Source organism: Zootoca vivipara, chromosome 11 (genome assembly GCF_965207765.1).
Source record: "Zootoca vivipara chromosome 11, rZooViv2.hap1.1, whole genome shotgun sequence".
In the NCBI taxonomy this organism is placed as follows: domain Eukaryota; kingdom Metazoa; phylum Chordata; class Lepidosauria; order Squamata; family Lacertidae; genus Zootoca; species Zootoca vivipara.
The window spans coordinates 1,267,864-1,289,265 of record NC_142594.1 but is presented as its reverse complement, the minus strand read 5'-3'; the positions used below and the strand labels follow the sequence as shown (position 1 = coordinate 1,289,265).

Below are 21,402 nucleotides of genomic sequence, written 5' to 3'. Positions count from 1 at the left end.
GTTGCAGGGTCAAGGAGCAAGGCAGAGGCGAAGGTCTGGAAGTCAAGGAGCAAGGCGTCGGCAAGGCAGAGGTCCAAGGAGCAAGGCGTCGGCAAGGCAAGGGTCCAAGCGTCGAGGATCAAGGCATCGGCAAGGCAAGGGTCCAAGGAGCAAGAGGCCAGATGCAACCAGGCAGGGATAGCGTTGCTGTGGCCAAGAGCTGAAGGGAAATGCTGAGCTTTTATCCTTCCCAGCTCCTGCCACCAGGTGCAGTGAGGTATCAAGTAGCCTCACCTGAGTGGCCACTCATTGCCTCTCCAGCACAAGCTGAGGCCTCACCTGAGTGGCCACTCCTTGCTTCTCCAGCACAAGCTGAGGCAGGCCCCAGTCCTGCAAAGCACTACAGGCCCCAGAGCCTGACTCCTGCCCATACTCCTGACAGTACTCCCCCCATAGGGAAATGGGGTTCCACCCCCAGTCATAGCCCAGGCTTATCTGGGAACTTCCGTTGGAAGGCCCGAACCTTGGCGGGTGCGTGCACGAAGTCAGCTGGTTCCCAAGATCGCTCCTCCGGCCTGTAGCCCACCCAGTCAATTTGGTATTGGAGCTTTCCACAGAGCCACCTCGAGTCCAGGACCTGGGCAACCTCTAACTCCTCATGACCTTCGACCTGGACCGGTGGTGGAGTAATGTGGCCCGGAAAGTGGTCCGTGTGGCAAGGTTTCAGCAGGGATACGTGGAACACGGGGTGGATCTTCAGAGAGGGGGGAAGCTCCAACTTGTAGGTGACCGGGTTGACCTGCTGCAGGATGGTGAAAGGTCCCTGGTACTTGTAGTCCAGCTTAGCCGAGGGACGTTTCGTGCGGTGGTGTTCCAAGGACAGCCAGACCTTGTCTCCGACCTGGAACGTAGGCCCTTGCTGTCGCCTCCGATCTGCTTGCACCTTGTAGTCTGCCTTGGCTCTCTCTAGGTGCTGTACCAGGTCGGCTTGTGTCTCCTGGATGTGGGAGACCCGATCATTGGCGGAAGGCACGAGAGAAGCTGTGGGGGTGCAGGGATGATTGCGTGGATGGTACCCAAAGTTGGCGTAGAAAGGGCTCTGCCCTGTAGAGGCATGGCAGGAGTTGTTATAGGCAAACACAGCCAGTGGAAGTAGGTCCAACCAGTCGTCCTGATGGTAGCTCAGGAAGCAGCGGAGATATTGCTCCAGGACTTGATTAACCCTTTCCGTCTGACCGTCTGTCTGAGGGTGGTACGCAGAAGAGAGGCGTCTCTCGATACCCAGTCCCTTGAGGAAGGCTGCCCAGAACCGGGATGTGAACTGGGGGCCTCTATCGGAGATCACTGCATCCGGCAGCCCATGTAGCCAAAACACATGTTCAAGGAACAAGTGGGCCGTCTGTGGGGCAGTGGGAAGGATTCGAGTCGGGATGAAATGTGCCATCTTGGTGAGCGAATCCACCACTTCCAGAATGACCGAATGTCCTTTGGACGCAGGGAGGTCCACGATGAAGTCCATGGAAAGCGCCGACCATGGCCTGTGGGGGGTGGGTAACGGCTGAAGAAGCCCCAGAGGCCTCTGCCGTGGAATCTTGGTCTGGGCACAAGTCTCACAGGACCGTACATACTGTTTAATGTCTGCCCGAACCCCTGGCCACCAGAACGCACGAGTCAATAACCGCAGAGTCTTTGCGTATCCCCCGTGTCCAGCGGTCCGCACGTCATGGCACTGTTCCAAAACCTGAGTCCGGAGCGGCCCCTCAGAATGTAGAGCCGGCCGCGATGGTACACACACCCATCCCGAACCTCAAGCGGCGCACCCCCCGGTCCTGAAGGTGAACAGGACCCCCCGGTCCTGAAGGTGAACAGGTCCTGACGGCTCACCAGGCGAACCTGCGCCTGAAAGTCCTGCTCCCAGGTTCCGTGGAGAAAATTGGTCGGGGACAACATGGGTGCCGGCTCCGAATCGTCATCCCCGGAGTCCGAGTCCCTCCGGGAAAGCGCCTCCGCCTTCCCATTCTGAGCACCAGGGCGGTAGGCGATCTGCAAATTAAAGCGTGTGAAGAACAAGGCCCAACGTGCTTGGCGTTTCTACACTCAAGGTTCCGGTGAACTGTGAGGACCTGAACTGGATGCAGAGCCCCTTCCAGCAGGTGGCGCCATTCCTCGAATGCCACTTTAATTGCAAGGAGTTCCCGATCCCAAATATCATAGTTTCGTTCCGCAGAAGTGAGCTGACGGGAAAATAAGACGCAGGGATGAAGCAATGCTGTGCCCCCTGTCGTTGCGATAACACAGCCCTGATTGCCCTGTCTGAGGCATCTGCCTCGAGCACAAAAGGGAGCTGGGCGTCCGGATGGGCCAGAATGAGAGCAGATGTGAAAGCCTCCTTCAAGAAGTCAAAAGCCTCTTGCGCAGCCGGTGTCCACTGAAACGTTGCATCCTTTCGGACCAGGATGCAAATGGGAGCAACCATGTGTGAAAAGCCCCGAATGAAGCGGTGATAGAAATTGGCAAACCCAATGAACCGTTGGACCCCCTTAATATCTTTGGGAGGACCCCAATCCAGCACCGCCTGCACCTTTCTGGGATCCATCTGGAGACCTGCAGGAGAGATGATGTATCCCAGGAACTCCATGCGCTCCTGGTGAAAGGCACACTTTTCCAGCTTGGCATACAGCCTGTGCTGCCGAAGTCGCTACAGGACCAGGCGGACATGCTGGTGATGCTCCTCTAGGGATGAGGAGAAAATCAAGATATCGTCCAAATACGCGACTACGAACCAGTCCAGCAAGTCGCGCAGGACATCGTTCACAAAGTGCTGGAACGTAGCTGGCGCGTTGCACAGTCCGAAAGGCATGACCCGGTACTCAAAATGGCCGTACCGAGTCCGGAACACGGTTTTCCACTCGTCTCCCTCCCGGATCCTAACCAGGTTGTACGCCCCACGTAAGTCTAATTTCGTAAAGACCTTCGCACCCTGCAGCCGCTCGAACAGTTCTGGAATTAAGGGTAGATGGTAGCGATTCTTGATGGTCACCTGATTCAGCTTCCGGTAGTCGATGCACGGACGCAGCCCACCATCCTTCTTCTTGACAAAGAAGATGGGGGCCCCAGCAGGGGAAGTAGAGGGACGAATGAACCCCCTGGCCAGATTATCGTCCAGGTACTCTCGGAGGGCCCCAAGTTCAGCGGCCAACAAGGCATAAATGCGGCCAAAGGGGATCTCTGCTCCCGGCTGCAGATCAATGGGGCAATCATAAGTCCAATGGGGGGGGCAAAGTTTCAGCCCCTTTCTTCTCAAACACCTCCACCAAGTCCTGGTAGGGCTCCGGGATTAACTGGACATCCGGCGACCCTGTTCCATCAGGGGCAGTTCCCTGTAAGGTGGAAGAAGTAAGGGTCGGCTGGTGAGGCGCCCCCAGTGCTGGTGGCAATGGGGGTAGCACTGGGGGTTGAGCGCAAACGTCTCGGCAGAAGGATGACGAAAAAGACAGTGTCTGCTGCGCCCATGAAATGGCGGGGTCATGCCGAATGAACCAGGGACTACCCAGAACCACCGGGAAATGAGGCGTCTGGACCAGGTCAGAGACTAATAGTTCCTGATGTCGGGGCACCACTAACATGGCAGGTCTCATGGGTAACGGGGCCGGAAGCGAGGGGAGTTCCATCCAACCCAACCACTGGAACAGGCGAGGCTTTCGCCACTGAAGGTACTTGGTATTTTTTGGCGAACTTTATGTCCATGAAAATGCCAGAGGCCCCAGAGTCGATCATTGCCTCCAGGGTCAGGATCATTGCCTCCATTGCCCCCCTGGCCATCACTTGCCTCTCTCTTCCCACAGGGCGGAAGGGCGAGAGAGAGAGAGAGAGAGAGAGAGAGAGAGAGAGAGAGAGAGAGAGAGAGAGAGAGAGAGCTGCACGCCAGCCAGACATATAGTTGGCGGGACACAGCTTCCATCCTAAGCCTCTGCAGGTATCGCTCTCCTCTGCGGAGGCTTGGGAGGCAAGCTGCATGCCCGCCAGCCATATGGTTGGCGAGGCGCAGCTGGCGGGTGCAGGGAAAGGGGAGGCCACCGGCAAAGCCGTGCAGCTCCCCCACTTGCTGGGGCGCCCCTGAGAGGCTAGCACCCTGGCGCAAGGCGCCAGTAAACCCAATAGGAAAGACACCTCTGGTCAGGAGTACTCAGAGATATTTAGAGGCCTAGGATGAATTTCACCTGTGTTGAGGGCCAAAGTAAGTGGTCTAAGTATAGCAGGAGTGGGAAATCTATGGTCTTCTAGATGTTGCTGACTTGTAGCTCTCAACAACCCTGACCATCACTGACAAGAAGAACCATAAATTCACCTCGTGTATCAGATCTTGATATTGGAAGCCCAGAAGTGCACTCACAAGAGGATGTGCCTTCTGTTAGATGCTCAGTATATATAGAGCGTTTGTTTTGTTTGCCTGTGGGGTGTGGAGCAGTCATGTCTGAAAGCTCTGGAGGTGTTTCTGTTACATGTCTGCAATAAAGCTGTCTTCGAAAGTTGGGCTTCCGTGGGTCGTTTCTGGCAAAGCTACAAGGCTTTACCACAACAAGAATCCAGCCGCTGTGCTTAATGCTCTGCAAAGAGAACTGTTTCTGGTCTGCGCAGCACAAGCGTTTTACTGGACCAGTACAGAAAAACTCTTACTGTCTCTAGGGTACTGTGTACTTTTGACTGCCTTACTATCAGTGAAATCTAACTGGCGAGGATTCTAAAGAGAGCAAGAAAGATGATAAATAATAATTGGAATACATATCTGGTATGAAGGACTGAAGGAGTTTGTATAAAAAACATACTAAGGGCAACCATAATAGCAGCTTTTAAAATATCAAAAGGATCTCTCTCTTTTTTAAAATATATTTTTATTGGTTTTTATAACAAATACAAAAAAGAAAAAGGATACACAAAATAGAGAAAAAGAAAAAGAAAAAAGAAAAACAATTCTTTAACTATCCAATATAATTCCTAGTCTAGTGACTTCCTCCTTCCCCCCTTCCACGCTTGTTCATAACTAATACAGCACTCTCTACATTTTAAATCTTATCTTTTTCTTTTAAAAAAACCCATCATAACTGTTAATCTCACATTCCCAGTATTACAATAAATCATTATACTAATATACTCTAAAAGTCTTAGTACTTATTTTACATTTAAACTTATTCTTATTATATCTAATTGCTTTTTCAGCCTCTTTGTACTTCCACTTCCCTTTATTGTCTATTTTTAATCTTATAGTTATTTTCCAAATAAATCTTAATTTTTTTTCCAGTTTTCTTCCACTGTCTCCTTTCCCTGGTCTTGGGTTCTCCCAGTCAGTTCAGACAGTTCCATAAATTCTATCAGCTTCATCTGCCAGTCGTCCACCGTAGGTAGGTCTTCAGGATCTCCATAATAATGGGGAGAGCAAAGACTTGTTTATGGCAGCCAAGCACTACAAGAGGCCATGAGTGGAGAAGTCTGCCAATGCCCAGCAGGTATGAGGGCTGCCTGCCACCCCAAGGCAGCCGATTTCTGCTGTTGGGCCAAAGCAAACTGGTCCCACCTCCGGTGGAGGGGAGATGTCATAGAGAAGTCCGGTTGAGGGGTTCACAGGGAAGGAGAAGATGCACTGTATGGCTCTTACTCAAAGTGTACTTTCAAATGAGTAGAATATGGCCATCTCTACTAGGGAGAGCTAGACTGAATATGCAGATTGGTGGCTTGCAGGGGATTGTGGTAGAACTTAAATAAACTTAGCACTTACAAATTTTTAAAAAATGATGAACTCCTTATTTAGCAATGGAGCAGAAAAGGTGCAATAAAAATAAGCCCCGGTTACAATGGAAGGAAGAGGCAGACATCAATGGCTCAAATGCTCTTTATTTTGCCATTGGATCTTGGACACAATCTACATAATTATCCCAAAGCTCTTCAGACCCCGAAAAGGCTATGAGGGTTTCAAATACAGAGCAGAAAACTTTCTTTCTCCATTTGGAGTCAGTACCCAATCCCTTCTTTGCAAATCTGCTCAAACCCTCAACTCAATACTGGGCAACCAGCGACCTCTGCTGGTGTGTTTTTAGGATGAAGGGCGAGACAAAGAAATCTGAACATCAGAGAAAATACATCAGAAAAAAATGATCTCCCATCGCTTAAAGCTTCAATAAACGGAAGCCTCCTTGTCCTGTTTTTTTATATGATGAAATTAGAAGCTAATAGGACCGTCCCTGTCAGAAAAGCAATGATTCGGTAGCTCGTGAGATTCACTGATTTCCCATGTGGTTTTGTTATCTTGTTTGAATTTGGCAGTCTTTGCCTTACGCAGATGTCTGGTAGAGGCACAACAACTTTTAAGAAACAAATCTTCTCAATTTTCCTTGGGTTTCTGAGATGCAGGGGTGACAACCTGGATAAAATATTGAGGGGGGGGGACAGGTAAGCCCCGCCCCGCATAACAGATGACAAGACGCGGTCCTTGCACGCGGGGCATCTGCATTCTGGATATAGGGTAGACGGCAAGACTGCGAAATGCGAATAACGCTTGAATGAAAGCTCTGTACAAGCAGGTGGTGGGTAGACAACACACATTGCTAGATTTAAGAATACTGTACGGGATAGCCCCCTCCCCCCAAATACTTAGTTTTGATTAAGTTACGGCAAGTACTGAATAGGGAAGCATAGGGCAATCCAAAAGGGCACGAGCTTCAGCTGCGCGCCCCCGTCCCTGGGAGCCGCCAAGAGTCCCGCGAGCGGACGGCGGAGTCGGCGGGGCGGTTCCGAAGCCGGTCGCGCCGGTTCCTGCCCTTCCTCGGCCGGATCCTTCGCTCTGGCCTGGCCGGCGCTTCTTCGGCCGCGTTGCCCGCCCCCCAGCACCGCCCCTTGGGCCTGGCGGGCGGGTCCTGCGAGGGCGCTATATAGGCGGCGCTGGAGGCGGGCAGGCGGCAGATGGACGCGCACCCTGTCCGCTGGCATCGGCGAGGTCTTTCCGGGCGCGCCTGCCTGCTTGCCTGCCTTTCGCGCTGCCAGCCTTGGCGCTCCGTCCTTCCGCCGGGCTCCTGCCGCGCCTGACGTTTGGGCCGCCCGAGAGGAACCTTTCGGTCCGTGACGAAGGAGGGGCCCCGAAGCTTCGCCCCAGCAGCTTCGCCCGGCAGCGCCGCGCCTTTCTCCGTCCCGGGCGCCGGAGAGCCTCGCCGCGGCTGCTGCTCTCCGAGGGCGCGGAGCCGGTGCCCGCGTCCTCTCTCGCCCGCCCGCCCGCCGCTCCGGGTCCCGCGGTCCGTCCGACGGCGATGGTGCGCCGCCTGTGCGCGCTGCTGTGGGCGCCGCTGTGGGCTCTGGCGTCGGCGGCTCCGGGCCCGGTGGTGCGCTGCGAGCCGTGCGACTCTCGGGCGCGGGCGCAGTGCCAGGCGCCGGCGGCCACGTGCGCGGAGCTGGTGCCCGAGCCGGGCTGCGGCTGCTGCCAGACGTGCGCGCTGCCCGAGGGACGCCCGTGCGGCGTGTACACGGAGCTGTGCGGCGCCGGGCTGCGCTGCCGGCCGCGCCGGGGCGAGCAAAAGCCCCTCCACGCGCTGCTCGACGGCAAAGGGCTTTGCACCAACGTCAGCGGCGCCCACGAGGAACCCGCGCCCGGAGCAGGAGGAGAACTGCGAGCCTTGCTGCTGCGAGGGACCCACGGGCCAGGTAAGCGGCGCGGCCGGGAGGAGCCCGCAGGAGACAGGCGGGCGCTCCTATCTCCGTGCGCTCGTGGGCTTCCCCACTGTACGCCTCTGGGGCGCCTCTGGCGGAAAGTGTCCGGGGCAATTTCCCGCGGCGGCACCTTCTTGCGTGTCGGCGTAGGAGTGGAAGTTCCCGTGCACCGCTCAGTTTCCACTTCATGCCGTGGGTTCGTGATGTGGGGAGCTTCTCGCCGCGTGTCACTTACCTAGAAATCTGTGTTCTAAGATTGTGGTGATTTTCAGAGGTATTTAGGGCGCTTTGGACTTCACGTCTGGTGGTGTGCTGTAAACGATGTATATTTCCCTATTTATTGTAAGCCAGCCGGAGACCTCTGTTAGCGGGTGGCATACAAATGCCACAAATAAACCCAGCTCTCCTTAAGTTGCATTTTGAAATGCCCTCTAGTTCGTAAGCTGGCGTTTAGCCTGTACTGCTCTCGGTGCGGAAATTGCTCGCTGTGAGCGGAGTTGGCGGTTGGCTGGGCGAATTTTGTGCGGGCGATTTTCTGCGCAATTTTGGCTCGGCTGTTCAGAGAGCAAGTGAAGTTTCCTTTGCTGTATCGCCCCCTGGTGTTTGATTTGTGCCTTTGTCTACAGCAACTCAGTGTCTGATGTCTCACCTGTGACCAAAATGCTTGACTTTAAGACAGAAAAGGGCAGGAGGATGTAAAATAACCTTTGACCTTCTCACTTGACACATATTTTTCTTTGGGAACACTTAGCTCCCAAATGAGAAAAAAAGTTGCAAGTGTTGAATTGCTCTATATTCTGGTCACAATTGTGACTGTATTCTGTTGCAAAAATGTGACAACTGGGTCAGCTCAATAATATACAGTGGTACCTCGGTTTAAGTACACAATTGGTTCCGGAAGTCTGTACTTAACCTGAGGCGTACTTAACCTGAAGCGAACTTTCCCATTGAAAGTAATGGAAAGTGGATTAATCCGTTCCAGACAGGTCCGTGGAGTACTTAAACTGAAAATACTCAAACCGAAGCGTACTTAAACCAAGGTATGACTGTATATATTTTAAAATAACTTTAAATAAGTTTTCTATGTCTCAAAGCCATTCTTTGCACATGCAAAAGATGGAGGGAGGGGACACCGATGGACTGCATAAGAGCCTCCCCAATTCCCGAATGAATGAATGGTCCGTCTCCTCAACCTCAGGAGACTAAAGCAAGCATAGTCAAGTGTCTTATTTGCAGCCTTCCTAGAAAGTGGAGGGGAGGAGGGAAGCACTGCCTGGAGCAAAAACTGTGCTGTGCAACCCTGTTCATATTCACTTAGAAGTGCAGCTTAATGATCAAAAGAGGCTTGTGCCCTTGTGAGTTTGCCTAGAATTGCAACAGTAGCCTACAGTTCAGTCCTACACATTTCCTGTCAGAAATAAGTTCCATTGTTTTCAGTGGGACATCCTCTCAGCGGGTTTCGGATTTGCAGTCTTAACTATAGTAATTATGTATGATGCAAATGATGGTGTAAATTGTCGTTTTCAAACTAAATCTGGGGGCTTCCAGTGACTTCCTAAGGGGTCAAAAAAAGGAGGATTCTCAATTTACAGTTGTTGTTTTTAACAAAACAACTGTAAATTGCCAGATAAACTTGCAAAAGAAAACCAGTGACTCCATTTACACACGAAAGCTCATACCAAAATAAAAACTTAGTTGGTCTTTAAGGTGCTACTGAAGGAATTTTTTTATTTTGCTTCGAGTCAGACCAACACGGCTACCTACCTGTAACTAGATCCATTTACAGTGGTGCCCATAACTGAGCACAGGTGGGCAAGTCACAGTTTTTCTCAGAACACAAGATTGGGATTCAGGATTGGAAAAGTTGCTAAAAAAACAACAACATTATAAGAGACTGGTTTGCTGATGATGAAGATCATTTGAGGATTTGTTGCTTGATAGCAGATTATTATTATTATTATTATTATTATTATTATTCATACCCCGCCCATCTGGCTGGGTTTCCCCAGCCACTCTGGGCGGCTTCCAACAGAAGAATAAAACAATCAATTAAAGATGAAAAGCCTCTCTAAACAGGGCTGCCTTCATATGTCTTCTAAAAATCCGGTAGCTGTTTTTCTCTTTGACATCTGATGGGAGGGTGTTCCACAGGGTGGGTGCCACTACCAAGAAGGTCCTCTGCCTGGTTCCCTGCAACTTAGCTTCTCACAACGAGGGAACCGCCAGAAGGCCCTCGGTACTGGACCTCAGTGTCCGGGCAGAACAATGGGGGTGGAGACGCTCCTTCAGATTGTCTTTGGCTGACCTTTCCTAAATTAAGAAGCTGCTTTTCCATCTACACTTGAGTTGACTAAGTCCCTAGAGCAGGGGTACCCAAACTAAGGCCCGGGGGCCGGATGTGGCCCAGTCGCCTTCTAAATCTGGCCCATGGACAGTCCGGGAATCAGCGTGTTTTTACATGAGTAGAATGTGTTCTTTTATTTAAAATGCATCTCTGGGTTATTTGTGGGGCATAGGAATTCATTCATATTTTTTTTCCAAAATATAGTCCGGCCCCCCACAAGGTCTGAGGGACAGTGGACCGGCCCCCTGCTGAAAAAGTTTGCTGACCCCTGCCCTAGAGTGTCTTAGCTTTGCATGCAAGGAAGGACTTTAGGCCAAACTACAGCTGTGGGAATGTGTGGGCACTCACTGTAGAAATCGAGGCTGCTTTGCTCCTGTGGGGCTACCCTGCTTGGAGTTAAGGCATGGGCTGGCCTTTGTGTTGCATCCACAGGTGGCCTTACAAACCCGAAGACATAGCCAAGGCTCATTCTTGGCTGACTGCATATGGTTTGTCTGGGAAGGGAGAACCACAAGGCTGGGCTTGGACATCACAGGGTTTAGCTCTGGGTAGGGTGACAGCAAGATGAGCAGGGAGGAGCAAAGTGGCCATTTAAAATAATTATTATTATATTTTAATTTTACTGTGCATACAGTAATACTGCACATTTGTGTGTTCATCATGGTTCACGGCTAAGCATCACATGCAGACTGGGCCATTATATCCTTCAAGACACATAAAAACTCTTCATCAGGTGAGATATTACACAAAGCAAGGGATGAAGTCAGGAAAAATAAAGAAACAAAAATAAACAAAAATTAGAGTGGGGTGTTTACAGCCAAGAGGTCATCTTGTATCCTCAGTTCCAAGGTTGAGATGGCAGTATTCCCAGGTGCAGCAGAGGTTACTTATCTAGGATTCTGGGTTAAAGAATTGGTAAAGGTGAAGGTACCCCTGACCATTAGGTCCAGTCACGGACGACTCTGGGGTTGTGCGCTCATCTCGCTCTGTAGGCTGAGGGAGCTGGCGTTCATCCGAAGACAGCTTCCGGGTCATGTGGCCAGCATGACTAAACCGCTTCTGGCGAACCAGAGCAGCACACGGAAACACCGTTTATCTTCCCACTGTAGCGGTACCTATTTATCTACTTGCACTTTGACGTGCTTTCAAACTGCTAGGTTGGCAGGAGCTGGGACCGAGCAACGGGATCTCACCTTGTCACAGCGATTAGAACCGCTGACCTTCTGATCAGCAAACCCTAGGCTCCGTGGTTTAGACCACAGCCCAACCTGTGTCCCTAAAGAATCAGTGGCTGCTTCTTATCCAAAACAACCCATTCAAGGCAGAATCTACAACCGAGAAAGATAATTTTTCATCATCCAGAGATGGGCTTATATATCTTCCAATCAGTTGTTTCAATTGACTTTATTATTATTAAATATTATTATTATTATTACTTTTTAAAACTTGGTATGCCACCCAATGTTCATTCCTCCTTTCCTCAAATAAAGACTGTCATGCTTCTCTTTACTTCTACTCCCAGGAACCCGTGTCTAGGTGACTTTTAGAAGACATCTGAAGGCAGCCCTGTTTAGGGAAGTTTTTAATGTTTGACGTTTTATTGTGCTTTTAAATTTTTGTTGTGAGCCACCCAGAGTGGCTGAGGAAACCCAGCCAGATGGGCAGAGTCTAAATAAGAAAGTGTTGTTGTTGTTGTTATTTAAGATTTGGGTTACTACCAGGCTTTAATTTCTCACAGATGATGAGTAGAAATTGCTTCTTTATCCCAGACTCTAGGTGTGTAGCACCTGCCACAGATTTGTTTAGTTTGCAATATCTACCCTGGAAGTGAACCTACAAGCAAACCTCATGGCTTACAGTATCAGCCCAGTTTTTGTACGCTACTTCCATCCCTCTTGCCCATCCTTTTGAACATCTTGCCTGACGTGAGGAGTTCTGGAGAACTCTAAAGCAGGCCATGCATTCTGATTGGGCCTGAGAAAGGTATCGCTCCAATGTGGATTTTTGAATTCAACATGACCCATTAACAATTGCACATTTCTGACTCTCACCTTGTGACAAGTTGAATGAGGAAGATCTTTAAATATGCCATGCTTGCAAATGGAATTGCGCTACATCAATTTCTTTCATTTCTTGGAGGCCACCCAGAATAATAGACAGCTCCTTTTTGATCAAATGTACAAATCAAACCTGAGCCTATTTGTCGGTTAAGAAGAGGAAAAGGTGGATTTTGTGGCCACATATATCAGCCGTGGGAATAGGCAGGCCCGGCTGGCTCCTTTTTCCACATTAGGGATACCACATGCCCTGATTGAACTTTCTTTCATCTTTGACTTCCCTAATGGTGATTAAAAGCAAGACCCCGTCTCTCTGCAGTGGGGCATAGAGGACTCTCACAATGCAGTGCTACACACATGGGACTTACTCCCAGGTGTGAGGTGTGTGGGATTGTAGCTTCAGTGGCCAAGAAGTAAGTGGAAAGATTCGGCTCGATAAGTGCAGCTAATGTGATGTGCTGCCTTCCTTCTCAATGGGGCTTATTGGGGGCTGCCGTGGTGGTCCCTGCTGAAGCAGACTGACTCTCAGGAATGAAATCTCCCCCTCCCCCTTTATTCAGGAAGCACTAAGCAAAGGGGGGGGGTTCTGATACTTAGTGAAAACTCACCTGTTTGCTTGGACTTTCCTGAACCCCTGTCACCGAGTCCTTCTGGCCTATGTGTGCTGCAATATGTATGACTTTTTTTAAAAAAAATTGTTTTCAGGTGTATTTTTATCTTTCTGAACTGCAGTATAAAAATCCTAAGACTGAATAGCCTTACTGAAATGAAAGAAGAATGCAGTATTGTTTAGTAGATTCCTCCCGCTGAATAATTTTTTAAAAATAAAAAAATCAGTAATCAGGTTGAGATTTGCCTAAAGTAATCCCAGATCCCTTGGGGTTCCTTGGAAGCTTCTCAGAGCTTCCTCCCTGTAAAGGATCCATAATAACAGGCAAGTCTCCCAAGGTGCCAATTTCCCACTGCAATGTTCAGCTCAAGAGAGAACTCATTATCTTCTAGGTCTGGGGTTCCTAAACTCCCCCCCCCCATAGAGCACTTGAAAAGCATAGAGGGTCTTGGTGGATCACTTTAATACTGTTTTCAGCCTGCTGTAGCAGTTGCAATGCATTGTGCTAGATGCTGTATGATTATTATTTTTAGGAGTGTGTGGTGGGGGGCTTCTTTTATTGTATTCCATCACAATGTACGTGTTCTTAACAGACATGTTGTGGACTCCCCAAATGAAGCTCATGTGCCATAGTTTGGGAACCCTTGTCTTAGGTCACACTGGCTAGTTCTTGTGCCACATAAACTGTTTGCAGCTTGGAATGTGCTGCAGAATCTTTTGCACATGCTGGGCAGAGCCGGCCAGCCCATGAGTGGGAGGGGGGAGCAGTTGTCTCAGGTGGCAGAAGTGCAAGAGGTGGCCCCATGTCCACCCCACCGCTTTGGCTGCCAGAGCACCCTCCTCTCGCCGACTTTCTGCAAGGCTGGCATTCTGGTGAGACACTGCTCCCCTCCCATAATTGGACACATGATGGTGCATTCCACCAGGGGCAGAAGTGGGGCAGCACGCTATTGCTTTGCCTCAGGTGGCCCCACAAGAGAGCCCATCCCTGCTGCTGGGGGTCTTTGACAGACCATTCGCTGAAAGCAGGAAGTTTGAAACTACTGTAATAGGACAAGAAAGCTGCATCTTCCTTTTCTAGAGATGAGTGGGGAGAGACGGAGCATAAAAATTAAAGAAATTTGTAGATGACTTCACAGCATAAACCCCCTGAAGCAGAGTACAGAGTATCAACAAAACAAAACACAAAAACACAAGCTCTAAGAACCATCAAATCTATTTAACTAACAGCAAAACCACCCTTCCAAACTCCAAAAAGTAAATAAATCATTGTATAAATATGTGTATATAATTTTTGGGGCTTTACTATAGCAGAACCTGGGCAAACCAATCAGCTCAGCCACGAAGCTCCCCCACGGCAAGTCCCTAGCGGAGCTTCCATCTCAAGGGGGTAGGGAGTCTAAAGAGAGGAAACGGGGCTTTAGTTGAGAGTCCGACATTGCAGGGGGTTGGACTAGAGCACCTAGAAAAGAACGCTGTGATCACTAAAAGTCAGCATGGGTTTCTGAAAAATAGGTCATGCCAGACTAATCTGATCTCATTTTTTGACAGAATGACAAGCCTGGTAGATGAAGGGAATGCTGTGGATGTAGCATATCTTGATTTCAGCAAGGCCTTTGACAAGGTGCCCCATGATATTCTTGTAAAGAAGCTGGTAAAATGCAGGCTAGACAATGCTACCATTCAGTGGAATTGTAACTGGCTTACTGACCGAACCCAAAGGGTGCTCATCAATGGCTCCTCCTCATCCTGGAGAGAAGTGACTAGTGGGGTGCCACAGGGTTCTGTCTTGGGCCCAGTCTTATTCAACATCTTTATCAATGACTTGGATGATGGGCTTGAGGGCATCCTGAGCAAGTTTGCAGACGACACCAAATTGGGAGGGGTGGCTAATACCCCAGAGGACAGGATCACACTTCAAAATGACCTTAACAGATTAGACAACTGGGCCAAAGCAAACAAGATGAATTTTAACAAGGAGAATTGTAAAGTACTACACTAGGGCAAAAAATAATAATGAAAGGCACAAGTACAGGATGGGTGACACCTGGCTTGAGAGCAGTACATGTGAAAAGGATCTAGGAGTCTTGGTAGACCACCAACTTGACATGAGTCAACAGTGTGATGCAGCAGCTAAAAAAGCCAGTGCAATTCTGGGCTGCATCAATAGGAGTATAGCATCTAGATCACGGGTGTCAAACACAAGGCCCGGGGGCCAAATCCGGCCCGCCAGACCTCGTTATGTGGCCCGCCGAGCGCCCCAGCCAGCGGGACCCAGCAGCAGGACCTTGCTGCTGAAGCGCCGCGCTGACAAAGCGCCGACAAACAGCTGGGGCCTGGGGGGGTAGAAAGGCGGCCGGAGCAGCGCTGCGTGGAGCGCCCCAAGCCACAGCAGGAGAAGGAGGAGGCAGCTTGCCGGGTCAGCGCCCAGCAGCGCCGCACGGAGAGTCCCAAGCCTCTGCGACGCAGCAGTGCTCTGTAGCACTTTGAATCCTCCTCCTCCTGCCACAGCTCGGCGCCTGGAAACGGCTGCTGCTGCTGCTGCTGCTGCTGAAGAAGCACAGACAAAGCACCCAGCAGTGCCGCGTGGAGGAGGAGGAGGATTCAAAGTGCTACAGAGCACTACTGCGTCCCAGAGGCTCGGGACTCTCCACACGGCACTGCCGGGCACCGACCCGGCAAGCCGCCTCCTCCTCCTCCTCTTGCCTCACCTCCTCCTCCTCCTGCCACGGCTCAGCCTCATGAACGTGAGCTCAGCAGCGGCTCAGCCTCACGAACGTGCAACTCTGAGGCTTTACGCATTTCTCCTAAAACAGACACCCGCTGCCTCACGCTGCACGGGAAATGCTTTTTGCCCCTGGGTCCCTTCGCGCTCTTTTCTGGCGCTGAATCAAGGCGGCGACCCCCCCTCCCTTTCTTCCTTCCTCTCTCTCGTTCTTATTCTTTCTTTCCCTCTCCTTCCTTCCTTCTTTATCTCTGTCTTCTCTCCCTCTTTCTTTTTCTTTCCTTCTTTATTCCTTCTTTCCTACTCTTCTTTCTCTCACCTCTTTCCTTCCTCTCTCCCTCCTGCTCCCTCTTTTCTTTCTTTCTTTCTTTCTTTCTTCCTTACTTCCTTTCTTCCTTCCGTCCTTCCCATCTTTCTTCCTCTCCCTCATTCTTATTCTTTCTTTCCCTCTACTTCCTTCCTTCTTTCTCCCCTTCTGTCTTCTCTCCCTCTTTCTTTTTCTTTTCTTCTTTATTCCCTTCCTTATTTCCTACTCTTCTTTCTCTCCCCTCTTTCCTTCCTTCCTCCCTCCCCTCCCTCTCCCTCTCCTCAGAAACATAGGATGCTGCTTTATACTTCTGGCCCTTAAACCCTGGAACCAGGAGAGCAGCTCCAGTGAGTCAACCTCAGCCAGTCCCTTTGGTGAAGGGTGGTGGCTCACTGGCAGAACATCTGTCCTGCATGCAGAAGGACCCCAGCATCTCCAGGTACTAGTAGCTCTGCAAAGGTCCTGCATGAAACCCTAGCGAGCCTCCACCACCCAGTGCAGTTACCAAAAATCATTTTTCAATAAATTGTACAATAATTGTACATTTGAATATCTACTTGCCATTATTCTGACTATTTTTCTGCTTTCAGAGATAGTTATTACTTACATTATTACAAAAACAGTAATAATTGAATGCAGTGACAATAATTTATGATAATAAAGAGTGGACACATAGTCCTACAGATACAACCGGCCCTTTGAGGGTGACCAAACTGCTGATGCGGCCCCCGATGAATTTGAGTTTGACACCCCTGATCTAGATCAAGGGAAGTAATAGTACCACTGTATTCTGCTCTGGTCAGACCTTACCTGGAGTACTGTGTCCAGTTCTGGGCACCAAAGTTCAAGAAGGATACTGACAAGCTGGAACGTGTCCAGAAGAGGGCAACCAAAATGGTCAAAGGCCTGGAAACAATGCCTTATGAGGAATGGCTTAGGGAGCTGGGTATGTTTAGCCTGGAGAAGAGAAGGTTAAGGGGTGATATGATAGCCATGTTCAAATATGTAAAAGGATGTCATATAGAAGAGGGTGAAAGGTTGTTTTCTGCTGCTCCAGAGAAGCGGACACAGAGCAATGGATTCAAACTACAAGAAACAAGATTCCACCTAAATATTAGGAAGAACTTCCTTACACTAAGAGCTGTTCGGCAGTGGAATTTGCTGCCAAGAAGTGTGGTGGAGTCTCCTTCTTTGGAGGTCTTTAAGCAGAGGCTTGACAGCCATATGTCAGGAATGCTTTGATCGTGTTTCCTGCTTGGCAGGGGGTTGGACTGGATGACCCTTGTGGTCTCTTCCAACTCTATGATTCTATGACCCTCAGGGTCCCTTCCAGCTCTACAGTTCTATGATACTATGGTAACATGCTCAGCAAAAAACTAAAGTCCGGTGTTGTGCCTGTCTAAGGGGAAGCATTCATCCATCACAAATGGGAGTTTCATGGGTGGATGTTTAGCAAACAAGATAGTCATCTGAAGGGAGCCCTGTTTAGGGAAGTTTTTAATATGTGACATTTTAATGTACTTTAATCTTTGTTGGAAGCCACCCAGAGTGGCTGGGGAAACCCAGCCAGATGGGTGGGGTACAAATAAATTATTATTATTATTATTATTATTATTATTATTATTATTATTATTATCATTCACAGACCTGTTCGCTGTGTGACGTGTTCATATTTTGGAAATGATGTAGGTGGCACAATTGCCCTCTTCCATTGCCTTGGCCAGAGCCTTCTGCCATTCAGAGATTCCAAAAACACAGCGAAACATCTCCACTCCCCCCCCCCAAAATAAAAGGCTACATTGCTTAGACCAGTGTTTCCCAACCTTGGGTCTCTAGCTGTTTTTAAACTACAACTTCCCTAGCTAGCAAGACCAGTGGTCAGGGATGATGGGAATTGTAGTCCGAAAACAGCTGGAGACCCAAGGTTGGGAAACACTGGCTTAGAAAACCTTTTTTTCCCCTTTCCTGAGTGATTCTGAGGCAACTATAAAAGGAGATGAAGCCAAATTGGCAACCATTGTGTAAAAAACATGGTCTTTTATCATTCAGTCTCTTCTGATCTTTGGAAATGCAGTGGGACATAATTATTTCTAACTATGCTCAAAGTTCAAGGGGGAGGGGAAATCAGGTTGCTATTTTTATGAATAGTTCCCTGCCAGATCACATAAATAAGTTAGTCATGATCTGGTAATAGATATGCAAACTATTTTCTAAAGATATATATGCAGATGGGAAATGATAAAGCAAGATGGAATGCTTAAAAACAAAAATAGGGTTTTTAAACAGAAACTTTGTGCAGACTTTCTGTGTGTATGTTTTAAATTGAATTGTGCAAAATACCCAAATTAACAAATCCCAAACAGTGTGAAGTTTAAACATTGCTGAGGCTTTGAATAAAACCCATAGAAAACAGAATATTCTGCTTCCTCAAATCCCGTTTCTTAAACATTTATGTTTTGGGTGTGTCCCAGTGCCCATTGTCAGTAGTAGCTTTGGCAAAACCACCTGATAGAAGGTGATTCCTTGGTCCCCCCCCCCCCCCCGGCCGCCCTTTGCCAACCGGCTGCATTTTCTGCTGCTCAGGCCTTCAGCTCCAGTGCCGAACTTCTTGCCTTATGTGATTTTGAATAAAGCTGTCAGTACACATTTGCTGTGGTCAGTTCTAAAGCCAGGCAGGTCCCTGCTCTTCATTTCATAGTTGTGCATTCCCAGTGTAATTTCCACAGGTGACCTTTAGCTGAAATGGAAGCCTGAAGTGAGTTTGAGAGATGCTCCCTTAAAAAAAAATCCAAAACCAAATGCAACTGGCTGCAGTCACACAAGGACGAAATATTGTGCAGACCTGGAAGCATTGCATCTGTCCCATATTTGAAAGCAATTCTTTGTGATGCTTAGCAAAAGCCAAATCAGCATAATGTCTAATTTCTGGATCGTAGCAGAACAATGTTCACAGCTTTCAAATAGATTCTAGGTTCATTTAAACAGAATTAAATATGAAATAATTTAGAACAAGGAATAAAACCTAGTGACAGCAGCTGTATAAGCAATTGGTCAGAATAGCCATTTAAAAAAATATTAACCCATTTGTCATAGATGGTGGTCACCTTTCGTTATTAGTTTCCTCCTCATTCAGAAGAAAACACATTGTTTTTCATAGTTACAGGTAGGGAGCCATGTTGGTCTGACGTAGTAAAACAAAACAAAAACAAAAACAAAAAATCCTTCCAGTAGCACCTTAGAGACCAACTAAGTTTGTCATAGGTATGAGCTTTCATGTGCAGGCACATTTCTTCAGATACTTCATGTTAATCTTAAATATAAGCACTCTCACAGTGCATTTTATACAACATGAATATATGCCTGCAAGGCATGCAAATATCTATACACATAATTCACACAAATTACCTGTATAGATATTTGCATGCCTTGCAGGGTGGTAAGTTGCTGACAAACTTCTCATTGGGGTCCAGACTTCAGAAATGATCAAGTCATGATAAAATCTGCCCTCTCCTGGTAAGAAGTAGAACTGCTTCAAATTCAGGCAAGGTAGATGTTAGTGCTAGAAGTTAGTGGTTTAAAAATTATGACTGTGAAAACAAATCAATTTAGAGCTTATAGGACAGGTTTCAAACATCTAAATATAAATGAAAGACCCACAACTCCTGCAACCCAATAATAACACTGGCACGATTGGTGGCAAAGTCACTAGGTTCCTTCAGTCATGAAAATACTGAACTCTTTCTGTTCAGGAAATAGATTCTGCCGTCTCTATGATATTGAGGCTGCTGTCTTCAAACCACCTACTCCAAAATAGCTCCATTGGCTTCAGCAGAGTCCTCCTGGATAAGTGCCTGGTTTTTAAGCATTGTGGCCTGAGTAGCTGAAACCTTTTTATGTTTATAAAAGCCTCCGTAAGCGCAGCTTCGTCCGTTCACTTTCACCCCCTTTTTCCTATTGTTTGCCTTCCCGTTTTGTCTCCCCCATTGTAAAAAAGTAGGTTGCAGTTTCTTACTTTTGCTATCCTGAATACTTTGTGCACCATCCTAATGTACCGTGATGATAACCTTCAGAGACATTATCGTGTGGAAGCTCTTCCAGCCGCTACAATGAATAAATGATGGGCTAACTTTTGGACATTTGTTTTTGTTTAAAGGGAATGCCAGCAATTCGGAGGAAGACCAGAACATCAGCAGCACAGAGAATCAGTCTGTCTCCAACACACAGAGACTGTTGGAACCCAAGTCACATGCTCACCACACCAAAATAGATGTCATTAGGAAAGAGCATGCCAAAAATACCCAACGCTACAAATACGATTCACAAAGCACAGACACACTGAATTTCTCTTCTGAGTCCAAGCAGGAGACTGAATATGTAAGTAATTTTTATTTAACAGAAAAATACATGTGTTCCCTAAATATCACTTTAAATGGATGCAGACTGTAGATATTGTTAGTTGTCTGAGCTTGCGTTGCTGCCAGAATTACTAGACAGCTAATTGACTGCAAGATTTCTGAATTACACAGATCCATTGCAATCACATTTAATCTGTCACCCAGCAGTCACTTCACAGGCAGGTTCGAGTCGCTGTGCCCGTGTTGATCATTGCCTACAGCTCTGAACCAGAGGTGACGTCAGGTTTTGCCTTGAATGAAATTTTGAGGCAGATGTGGAAGCTTCCTGTTTGGGAAAAATATCAGAGGAGTTTCATTGGTTGGCTTCCCAAGGGAGTTTTCAATACCCCACAACAAATATTCCTGGACATTGTTAGTCCCGTGATGCTGAGGGTCTTCCTCCATCTCTCTCATCAGCAGCTGAGGGCTCAGTTGGGAATCCATGACTGGTGGAGGAAATCTCCAACCAGTAAGCAAAGCTGGTCTAAATCATGGCTTGTCTCATTCCTAATGCAAAACGTTAAGGTAAATGAGGTTTGTGTTTAGCCAAAACTTCTGAGTCATCCTGAAGGAAGGAAAAGTTTGAGAGTTTCAGAGAGGATTCTCCACACCGCTCCATACTTAAGCTGCCTGGCTGGACAAGATTTTATGGTGGCAATGTCCTGTTCCCCTTACAGACACAACAGATTGGCTAATAAATGAAAAATCCTTGCTTTCTGTCTATGTCTGCGAGCCTGTAATCCCAAGCCGCCAGTCATAGCAAGGGCTGTGAATGCAGAACTCAGTATCAACTTTTGGCTGGCTATCAGAAGTTTTCTTCTGCACACAAAGCAGTGTCTAGCTTTGCTAGCGATTGCTCTGCCATGCTGAAAATGCCTCTGGGTGAAAAAAAACCACACATGGAGGATGAAGTGGTCACTGTTTCTTGTTCCTTATGTGTAGGACATGAACAAGGTCTGCAGACCTGCTGGACTGAAGGAAACGGGAGCAGAGAATACTCTGGTTCATGTACTGCTCTTGGCAGGCAAGCGACAGATCCCCATGCCAACAGCACACAAAATGTTGCTGTGTTTTTCTTGGCTGTGCATCAAAACACTCATGGCTGATCCAGACACAACTTTGTGCTGTTGAAAAGGAAAAAAAAATAGGGAGAGACCACTCCAGAAACCTACATAAATGGAAAATGTAGAGAGTCTGGTGAAAGTGAAAAGTGGCCTTGCCTGGTTCACTTGTCACAAGATGTAGAAATGTTCCAGTGGGAGTCCAAGGGTGCCTGGCTTTTCAGAGAGAGCTG

The 21,402-nt window shown here is 48.3% G+C and overlaps 1 protein-coding gene across 2 annotated transcripts in view; it reads left to right on the top strand.

The window, feature by feature from the left end:
• Positions 1-5,859: 5,859 nt before the first annotated feature.
• The window catches only part of IGFBP3 (insulin like growth factor binding protein 3), a 34,758-nt gene continuing 19,215 nt past the window's right edge, over positions 5,860-21,402 (top strand). For both annotated transcript variants that reach the window (XM_035101349.3, XM_088653448.1), the window contains exons 1-2: positions 5,860-7,665; positions 19,868-20,088. In XM_035101349.3, coding sequence (XP_034957240.2) covers positions 7,275-7,665; positions 19,868-20,088 — 612 coding nt within the window. In that variant the 5' untranslated portion in view covers positions 5,860-7,274. The remainder of the gene's footprint in view (positions 7,666-19,867; positions 20,089-21,402) is intronic.